We start from the raw sequence: 11,395 nt of genomic DNA on the forward strand, positions 1-11,395 counted from the left end.
TTCGTAGGGGCAAGTCATATTATTATTATTATTATTATGAGAAAACATTGTTGTGTTTTTTAAAGTGAAGTTTGATACACACAGTTCCAAATTGAAATGGTATCTTTTGACCAGTGGTTGACCTTATATCTATTTCAATAGTGTCAAATTCTCGTCGCATGATTGGTAAATAGTGAGGAGGTGAAAAAACATGCATTTTATTCGCCCCATAAATATATTTCATTGGATCTAATGGTATAATTCTTAGTAAAGGAGTCATGACGTCACCTACTATCTGTGGTTCAACTATATCGCAATATACAAATAATTGTGATGGTAGACCTAAATGTAAATTTGCAGGACACTTTCCTGTGTTTCTTTCAATGAGATTCCTGTCAGGTTCAAACCCAAGTTGAAACGACAGCTTAGGAGATAGCTTCACTGATCTTATTGATTTATCGGTAACAGAAACACAAACTAATTTTGATACTTCATCATAACGAAATTTTATATTTTCCTTTGTATTATTTAAAGCTACCAAAATATGATCTATGTTGTCATAATTCGTCGCTGGAATATGAGTCTTGTAATATACTAAGGATGGTATTTGATCGCCTGGCATGGTCATGGATTTTGTAATATATATAATATTTTCATGTTCTTGTACAGTAAACATGGTACATGGATATTGAAATTCGGCAACTCCAACTGACCATTCCCCATCTAGCGTTAAGGATTTTGGTAATTTTGTTGAAAACTTCGTTGTTTTGTTATCAGGAAAGTACTCCATAGAACTGTTACTTAGCAATGTTAAATAGAAACTTTCTTTCATCATATTTTTTCTAATTCAGAGGCCAACACCCAGCTATTAAATTTATCTGGATAACCTTTCCACTTCACCAACACTTGCTTTCTGACACCAGAATATCGCGTACTGATTATTTTATCTATTTTATAACTTGAGGTAGGATTATAAGATACCTTTTGTAACTCCTTTTCATAGAAAGTCCCACTTATTGTTTCATTTTGTAAGTCTTTCAAAGTGTATACAACCCATGGAGACCGATCTATAATTGAGGATATAATAAATATTTCATCACTCCAATTAGATTCATATCCTTTTTGAAATATATGCTTATACTTGGTTATTCTTACATAGTCACCGATGTGGAAGTTAGGTAATTGTGTTGTTGCTTCTGTTTGTTTCTTATCTCTATCATATAAATTATTCCATACAGTCATAATATTATGTGAGTTAACATCACAGGGGCACATTTTAATACTTGAATGATAACTATGATTATATGCATATACCAAGTCTTGTAAAACATCAATATATTTATAAGTATTATTGTGTGTAAAATAACGCCACATCTTCATTTTGAGGGTTCTTTGAAATCTTTCAACAATACTTGCTTTAATATCGGGATTATTAGTAGTATAGTAATTTATATTTTTACTTTTTAAATAACTTTGCACATCTTTGGAAATAAATTCTGTACCCTTATCAGACTGAATATGTATGGGTGTTGCATTAGCTTCAATGAAAATACTTTCAAAACATTCTTTAATATTAAATGAATTTTTATTTTTCATAGCTCTTACAAATGCATATTTGCTAAATACATCAATTACACAAAGAATAAAGTTAAATCCATCATTGTACTTAGAATATGTTCTCAAATCACTTAAATCCGCTTGCCAAAGAATATTGAAATTTGACAGTATGTATTTGTTACGGGAAAACCTTCTTGTTACAGGTTTATGTAATGTGTATGTTTCTTGTGAGCGTAGCCAATCTTTTACATCTTCTCTTTTCATTTTACCTTTCATAGCTTTGGCTAATTTATTAATACTACCGAATGCAGCAGGATGAGAAGGGTTATAATAAATACTATTTATTTCTAATAAGGGCTCCATTTCTCCCAGACTAATTTTTTCTTGGGTTTTACTTTTTCTCTTTCAGTACTAGTTGGTGTTGAATTCGGATCTTTTCGAGGTGTAAAGTTCTTATGCTCATCTAATATTAGCTGAGTTATAAAGCCAGTTCTTTTAGTATTACCAAGGTAGGTAACTGGTGTATTGATATCTTTCAATAAAGTTGCAAATTGTTGCCATCCTACTGGATCAATTTTTCTACTTGGTCTAATAAAATCACTCACCAAGTCTATGATGTTACTTCCAGGAATTTTAACTTTGTCTATGAATACAGTACCCTCGCCATCCCAATTAATTTTATCCTTGTGATCAGACAAGAGACCTAGCAACAGCTCACCTTTCTTTAAATATGTTTTAGGTATCACTCTCAATATTTGTTTCGGTGTATACGTTGGTGAGTTAACCTTTTCGTGTTCATTTATATCAACTGTTGTTCGCTTTGGAGTCTGTTCAGCAACTATATTAGTCTTAGCTTCTTCCTGTAGTTTTATATCACTAAAATCTTTCTTTAAATTAAATTTATTATTCGTATCTAATTCCAGTTTATTATTATCAATTTTCATTTTGATATTATCTGTATCACCAGTATTAACATCAGAAAAATTAGTAACAATAGGTAACTCATAAGGTTTTCGGTCTTCTTGAGTATGGTGTAGGTACCTTTGTAAAATTTGTAAATAGAGAATACACTTTTCTCTATCTTCAATATTACTTTTTAATATATTTTGCATTTCGGCATCCAGTCTAGACATGGGACTGTCTAACATTGTTTGTTGATTAATTTTTTCTATTATACCTGGATCTATAAGTAACATTTTCTTAGCGTGTTCCATGTTCATGTTAGGGTATTTACTAGTGCACTCAGAACTGAACCTAATATTATTGGTAAAAATGATCCCCCTTTTTGAATTATAATATTTTTACGGACTTTGTTTGTAGTTTTACGCACCAGTTGTCGAAGTAAGTGTTTGTATTTCTTTAATTTATTCTTCTCATTTTCTGGGAGTTGTACTTTACCTTGTAAAACGTTATAGATACATTCACAAATACAATTTATCTCTTGTTCGTTGCAGGATTTTAAGAGTGCTTTTTGGTATTTTGGTTTAAGAATATGAAGAGCTTCTAAAAACTTTTTATGTGTCTTCAAGGTTCGAGACATTATTAATAAATGACGGAAATTTCTTGTTGCTTTGCATATTTAAACCCCTTTGTAGGTAAGTATACAGTACAGTAACAGTCAGAAGGGAATATTTTTGTTTTTAATCTACATATATCACTAGTATTTTGTTTTAAATCTATCATTAAATATCCATGAGGTTCTGTCGTTGCATCTTTATAAGAATCTTCCATGAATTTAGTATTTTCAGGTGATACTTGTCTCGCTAAGTGTCGAATCTGTGTTTTATCACGTGGATTTTTAAAATATATTATATAACTCGAGTTTAAGGAAATGTCCCTCTGACCTCTACCTTGATGAAACAAATTTTGAGTTATATAAAACACACTCAAATTTCTATGATGACTTCCTTTTGTAAAAATGTCAACGATGCGGCCATCCGATTCTCTCATAAGATCATCGATGATAACAAGCTGGGGACCTTTCCCATCAAACATACTAAGATCTGGCATACCTTGATGGTAATTAACAAGTTTCAAGTTGTATAAAGGTTGCATTTCATCAAAACACCATGTAACTTGATCGAAACTTGTACTACAAATATCTTTTACATATTTCAAGAAGTTTGTAACGAATTGTGACTTTCCACATCCACTTGGACCAGCAACTATTGCAGTAAAGGGATGAATGAAATGAAACATTTTTAAAACAAGTTGACTGCACAACGTTTTATTTAACAATGAAGATAATTTAATGAACAATATACATTTATAATAATCAAGTATAATTTGTCTTAAAACTAGAACACATACATGAAATGGTTTACAGGAACAAACATTGAAATACATTTATAAACACAATTAAGATAATATATAGTTCAAAGAATTACATTAAACATATTTGCAAGTAAACCAATATTTCACCGTTGTTATCTAAGTTTGTAATGACCCCAAGCTAATGTGTCAATACCATTAGGCAAAATATGCCTCTTAGTGTCGCTGTATGATAAACATTTTTTATTTATTTTTTGTGTATAAATTTTATGTTTGATTGATTTAAATCTTAACATTGCTCCGAATTGAATATTTTTCTCGAAAAGACATGCCTTATAGTTATGCATTTGCATATTTTTTGTAACACTTTTATTAACGCCTTTAGCCTTTGCAACAAATTTGTTTTCAACATCTATTGCATACATTTTAGATCTTAGACCCACAAATTCTCTAAATATTTTTCCATTATTTTCGTCTTTGAAAAAACCTATTTTCTTTTTGTTAACTTGTGGATACCCATAAATATTGTCAGATGGATAATCAGAAGAATCGAAATGCATCTTAAGGTCAGGTTTTATATCTTCATAAAAGTTGTTTGTAAATATTTGGTAAATTAAACTGTCTGTATCCGTATACAATAATTTATTTTTGTTTTGAAACTTAGGAATCATGTAGTTGTAATGGAATTCATACATAAGGGTCTTTGAAATATCTAAAATACAAAATCCTAAATATATTGGTTTATTATAATTAAGTTTACACTTTAGCATTTGTACTGCCACTAGGTCTGATGTGAATATACTTAAATTTTTAAAATCTGGCCTTGCAATGTAGTCGTTGACACCTAAAATTTTACCTCTATTTTCCCAATGTGTTAACAACTTAACATTTACTCTTTTTTCTATATTCTCCATAGTTTTTCCAAATACTGAATTATTCATTAATTTATAGAAATCTTTTTCAAAAACAGACTTTGCTAATGTCCGCATGTTTGTGTTTAAATCTATATATTTCTCTAACCAAGGACTTTGTTTAAACTTTAGTATCCTGTGTATTTTAGTTACCTTCATTCCCATACTAAGACATTGTTTAAGGTTTTTGTAATGTATTTTATATTTAATTTTATCGTTTAGATTTGAAATTAATTTTATATCTTTTGAATTACCAATGCATATATTTTCAGGACATAGTGGTAAGTCAGAATGCAAGTCGTGGAGATCATCAGGATATTTTAAATCAACTTCCAAAACGTAACCAATATTTGATGTATCGGATACATTAAAGTTTGTTTCAGGGTTTACCCATTCAAAGTCTCCAGTGGGTAGATATTGAGACATAGCCCAACCATACAAATTATTAGCATCCAAGTATATTAAATATGATTGAGGTTCATTTTTATCGTAATCTTCCATGAATTGATTGTTTGCTTTTGCATAACGATTGCTGCATTGAGATACACCACCTCTGATACCGGCCTTAAAAAATGCTATTTGTTCGTAATCCATCAATAGATCTAATTCAATTTTTGTATACTTCAACATTGCATCCCAACTTAACCCTGGAGCAGTGTAGTAGTGAGCGGGATCTAACCCATAAGTCTTAATACAAAGCTCTCTGAAGTTTTCAAAAACGTCAGTCAAGAGCAATACATCAGTTTTAAGATATAAGTTTGAGTAATCTAACATATTTTGACAACGAAAATGTTTCCAAATTTCATTTGCACGATTATAATCATCATCGGAGACATTTGAATCTGTTAACGAGCTATAGAACTCACTTTGAGTTGGAAGTGACTTGAGTTTTAATGAATCATAAGAAGTCATGAATTCGTAGGGATAAATTCCTTTTCTCCTTAATTTGGTAAAGTCGTCATTGCAAGGGAAGTTTCTTTTTAAATCATGAAATTGTTCATCACTAAGATTTTTAGCTAATTGATCTAGACTGCAAGATAAAAATTTATATGAATCTACAAATCTTAGACTTATCTGATTATTATTTACTGTTAATGTTTTTGAAAAAGAAATGTACCTCTCTTTATTTTGCGGAATTATTTTTACTTCTCCATCGACAAAATTTAGGGCATGAACAATAAAATGTGCATCATAATGACTCAGATTATGTAGGAATACTGGAATATAACGCGGAGTCTTAAATTTTTTTAAACAGATTTCATGAACTACACCTCTAATAGTGCCAGTATGAAAGTCAAAATCGAAATGTTTATCTTCGTTCAAATTCGTTTCACATACATGACAAATTTTAGATTCCGATAATAAATTATTTTCATCATCACTAGATAAAGGCTTAGGCCTCATTTGAAAAATATTTTTTGTACATATTAATTTTAAATCTTCATATAAACGTTTCATAAACTCTGTTGCGCAATCTGGCCCACTATATGTTTCGAATTTTGATAAAGTATCATCATACGAACATTTTATATAATAACCGAAACTATACACATCATGCTTTTGAATATTTTCTGTGTAAGACCTAGACGGATCATTAGAACATACATTTATTGGTTTTAAAAATGCTTCAAAGTCAGCATATATAACAAAGGGTAATTTTAGTTTGTTGTTAAAATTCTCAAATTTTATTTTATTATTTGCCGCTGGTTTTCCGAACCAGTCTTTCAATGTTTTAGTACCATCTGGTATATTGGTTTTAATATGAGCGCAATCATTTTCCTGATGATCATCTAATCGCTGTTGAGTTGGAAAATGTAATAAACATCCATCACATAAGAAAATTGCATGCTCTTGGTTAGAAATTTGTTTACTCACCAATCGCGACATATTTTTGATATAACAAAAATGAGCGTTTAAACCTTTCTTAAGGTATAACAAATTAATATGTACACTTTTACGAAATTTAGTCATTATTAATGGTCCAATTACATCATGAATTTTTTTCTCCCGATTATATTCTAATCCAAATATGTTAATACTTATATTATTCAATTTTTCAATTTTTGGTACATCCGAAAGCTTTACTGGAAAGGAGATGCCATTGAAGTTTAGTTTGTTTGAATGCATGCTGTACGATGAAACTCTATTACTTTTACTAGTAGTAGGATATAAGGCGGAAAGCAATGCCCATTTAAAACACATATTGTCAGCGTTTTGCACATTAATAACGGCTTTTCTTACTTTAATGTCATGAGGTAGGTCTATATACGAAGTGCCACGTAGTGGGTTGAATTTATTTATATTCATTTCTAAATGTTTGATTTGCGTTAAACTCCAACCGCTATCTTTTTTCTCGAATGAACTGATTTTATTTGATAACGTCTCAATTAATGATGAAAAAAAAATATTTAAGTCATCACCTTGAGAAACAGTATAATTACATGTTTGAAAATCGAATGTGTTTGTAAGATCTTTGGTTTGCTGTGTAAAATTTGCATGTAGTATAAAATTGATCTTAAACAAAATGTGCATTTTAATGGACTCTTCGATCAATGAACAAATATTATCTTTTATTGAATTAAAAAATAATTCGGGCGTTTTAAGTGTATCTACTGATTCATTTAATTTACTTTTGATTCTGTATGAAATTATTCGCTGACCGAAAGCTGATTCGATTACTGAAACATTAGCTTGAGTACTATGAGATTTAAAAATATTATTTTTGTGAATGTTACTTTTTATGTGGTTGGCAAAATATCTTTTACTTACAAGTCGTTGACAAACATCACACATAACCTTTCCATTGTCTGTGAGGTTGATATCAGATGACGTTGAAGCACCTTCATTAACTTTTATCCTCTTGGCCTTCGGACTGTCGATGTCATAGCTGCTTCTCTTCATTGCACCTCCGACTTGTTGGTGTTGACTATGAAAAAAAAAAAATGTATTTATATTTCAAGATTTAAATAATGTAATATAGAAAGAAATGCATGTAGAAAAAAAAAAATATACATACTTAGTAGGATTTTCAAGCAAGCAGGAAGTCTGAAGCGATTCTTTATCGTGTTGACTACTTTGATTTATGATTGCACTTTCGACTTGTCTGCATATATCGATGAGTTCATTGTTAATTTCTATTTCTTCACAAACTTTTGCAAGTTCTTCTTCAATTTGACTTTCATCGACGAAAACAGTTGTATAAATTTTTTGGAAACTATCCATTATGATGTGTAGAACAGGGTTACAGAGGAGGTCGTTTATACGTGTATGAAGTTGTAAACCAACTGGTAATGATATGAAAATGGCACTTTCTTCTTATATACTTAGCAAGTAATTATACATCAAAACAAAATAATTAGCATGACAATCAACCCTCACTTAATAGTTATTATACCATAAATAAATATTTTAAAAGTATGATTAGGTCATTAACTAATTATTTATTGTTAAATGAGTATTTCTTACTACTCTCTGTTTTCGAAATATCTGTGCACATTTTGTATATAACATTATTCATTTCTTTATATGTTGAACTGTTTTCGTCTGTGTAATATTTGATTCTTAGGGATGCATGTTTCCAATGTTGAGACTGTGGCACGTTGGATAATTTATTTAAATCATAAATATCTATTTTTATTAAATGTGACGAATGTGCTTCATCATCTCTGTTAGTAGTTATATACACTGTTCCACCATCTCGTTGAGCTCTAGATACGGTTGATGAAAGTTTTCTAATTTTTGTCTTTGGCAATTCGAATATTGAGTCCAAGTTATCATTCGAATTATTTCTTTTTAAAATTTTTGATTTCTTTGTTTCTTGAGATATGTCTTCCTCGTCAGATAGCGTGCAATAATATTGTTTAAATGTATTTGCTTCATATATATTCTAAAACAACACAAAGGCAAAGTTAGTGTCAAATGAAATGATATTGGAAAGTGACACAAATCAATTCAATATTATCAAGACTTACTTACCTCCATTGTTGACACTTGGATGCACTACACTTCACAAACCAAACTGTTCACTGTTACTTCACCAAACGAACTATGAGAGCATACTCCTCCCTTCCTGCTTATAAGCACTCACTTATCAGCGTCTAAATATATTTGGTTATTGTAACCACCCGAGATAACTACATCCTATTACCTTATCATCGGTCAAAGTTCCAATGCTATTGATTCACCATATCCTAATGGGCCAACAAACAAGTACGAACAAGTTTCCTTTCATTATGATAAGTACCTTATCAGTGCCCGGAGTTATTTAAAATGTGAATTATGCATTACGGATGCAACTCTTATTGTTCGTAGAGCACGAATAAATCCAACTGTACTCCTCGCACATCAAAAAGTCTTAGCCTCTACTACAGCAAAATATCCTATTACTCGAGCTGAAGTCAAAGTTTTAACTATACCATCAGGGGTTCAGGGAAAGACTCTTGACAACATTTTTCTGGGGCAAGTACCTAAAAGATGTATAGTTGGATTTGTAAACAACACAGCATTCAATGGAAGTCTTACTAAAAATCCATTCAATTTTGAAAACTATGCTATGAACACATTTTGTTTATATATTGATGGCCAACAAATACCTTCAAAAGCATTGCAACCATCATTCGAGAATGATATTTTTACTGCAGCCTATCACACTTTATTTTCGGGGACTGGTATACATTTTCTAAATGAAGGTAATGGAATATCTAGGGAGCAATATGCAAAAGGTTACTGCCTATTAGCGTTTGACCTAACTCCTGATTTGTCATCAAATTCCATGACTCATTGGAATCTTATAAAGCATGGCAGTGTAAGGGTAGAAGTTCGGTTTGAATCAACTCTAACCGAAACTATTAACTGTATAGTGTATGCAGAGTTTGATAACGTTATTGAAATTGATAAGAACCGAAATGTAACCGTCGACTACAGTAGTTAAGATAAATTTATATACTTAGATGTAAGTAAAAGCCTAATAAATGTAATATATTATACCTATTTGAAGTCTTTCATTCGAGTTAAACCATATTGCGTCCCTTTAAATATAAGGTTTGGATAATTTTGCTCTGCATTTGTAAATAGTGTATTGTACCTATCAGAGGTATCGATAAGTAGGCATGCACAATGGATACAATCGAGATTCAGAAGCATTTAAGTAAAATTCATTGTAGCTTGAAAAACAATGTCTATGCAGCAAACCGATTACCGCTATACGTTAAGACTCCAATGTACTTGATAAGTAATTTGGACCCTGACAGTGAACCAGGCTCTCACTGGGTAGGCATGTACATAGACAGAAATGGCATCGGTGGGTATTTTGATTCATATGGCCGACCACCAACAGGCCATCACAAAGCCTTTTTCAGAAGGAACGCAAAGCATTGGGATTTTAATAGATATAGAATACAACTTGATTGGTCTTCAGTTTGTGGAGAATATAGTCTTACATACTTGCATTACATGTATTATGGAAATACACTCAGAGATTTTTTAAGCCTGTTTTGTGAGGATAAATTGATAAACGATATTGTAGTATCGCAATTGTTCAAAAGGTTGTTTTGGAAATAATAAACAATGTCAATACGAAGTTTTTTTTATTGCATTACCATGCGCATACCCCCATCATTAACGACACAGTGATAATGACCCTATTATGTTGTGAGGACAGCGAGTGGTGATTAGATAAGTAAGGTCCGTATTGTTATATGGACATAGCGAGCTTAATGAGATAAGGAGGTGATTAGATAATGAATTAGAGGTCGTTATTCATAAAAGCTAACTTCGTAAGCAAAGGAGATAGCGTAAAATAAATGCGTGCAATCGATCGGGCGTGGTCGGAAACCCCCATTTTGACACCAAACTTTTTTTTTTTTTTTTTTTTTTTTTTTTTTTAGCCGGGCTCGCCCCTCGATCGTGGCAAACAGGGCAGCGGGGGGACGGGGAAGCGAGGGGGAAAAGTCGGTGCCCCACAACCGGTGAATAGAGAGGGGAGGGGGGAAAATCGGTGCCCCAGAACCGGTGAATCCCTACTACTTGTAGCTTATGAGGAAACAACAGTGTTAAGAGCTGTTGTGTTCTGGCTTAAAAGGTCTAGTGAGAGAGATACACTTATCCTATCTGGGGTTGATTACAGATATCGATAGGGGACAGTCGCCACTTACCATTACGTGGACTGTATGTTCGTTTGCTACTACGATAATATTTTGTTTTTTAGCTAACTAGATAAATAACTTGTACTAAGTAATTAAAAAATATATAGTTTTATTAAAAAGTGATCACGCTTGTTACTGAATTAATAACTAAACTATTTAATATCGAAGGATATTAAATGTTCTTTAATTTACGATGGAATAAATCAAGAATTTCAATATTAATAGTTATTCTGAAAATGAAAGTACGAGTTGTCCTTATTTATATTACCAAATACTTTAGGAAAATACCAAGTCCTTTTATTAGACCGTGGACAATATTTTATTATTAGGGCCAAATAGACTCTTAAATGTGTAGTATAGTAGTTAGTACTTTTTTATGTTAGACTTTAAGAAGGTGACGGCTGAGGCTCATATGAGGAGGCCGTATTAGTCCCCAGTACCTACCCTTACCACGAGTTTTTAAAACATCCCACAATTTTACGTTACGTATACTCAATCCAATATTCTGTTCTGTTTGCTACAGTAGACTGAGTT

At 31.5% G+C, this 11,395-nt stretch overlaps 1 protein-coding gene across 1 annotated transcript; it reads right to left on the reverse strand.

Annotated features, from left to right (window-relative positions):
- Nucleotides 1-3,880: 3,880 nt before the first annotated feature.
- LOC140749943 (uncharacterized) lies at nt 3,881-10,740 on the reverse strand. The gene is made up of 3 exons (XM_073083204.1): nt 8,694-10,740; nt 7,735-8,604; nt 3,881-7,644 (listed from the first exon to the last, which is right to left on the reverse strand). The coding sequence occupies exons 2-3, from the start codon at nt 7,938-7,940 to the stop codon at nt 3,963-3,965; spliced, it is 3,888 nt and encodes a 1,295-aa protein (XP_072939305.1). The 5' UTR covers nt 7,941-8,604; nt 8,694-10,740; the 3' UTR covers nt 3,881-3,962.
- Between the last annotated feature and the right edge of the window lie 655 nt (nt 10,741-11,395).

The sequence above is a fragment of the Epargyreus clarus genome, unplaced genomic scaffold (genome assembly GCF_041222505.1).
Source record: "Epargyreus clarus isolate Ecla_fem2 unplaced genomic scaffold, WU_Ecla_fem_2.2 ptg000018l, whole genome shotgun sequence".
In the NCBI taxonomy this organism is placed as follows: Eukaryota; Metazoa; Arthropoda; class Insecta; order Lepidoptera; family Hesperiidae; genus Epargyreus; species Epargyreus clarus.

Excerpts from the sequence above, each read along its gene's own strand:
- LOC140749943 (XM_073083204.1), bottom strand. The coding sequence starts at position 7,940 with ATGGATAGTTTCCAAAAAATTTATACAACTGTTTTCGTCGATGAAAGT. Across the intron at positions 7,645-7,734 it reads TTGCTTGAAAATCCTACTAA|TCAACACCAACAAGTCGGAG; the intron begins GTATGTATATTT and ends TTTTTTTCATAG.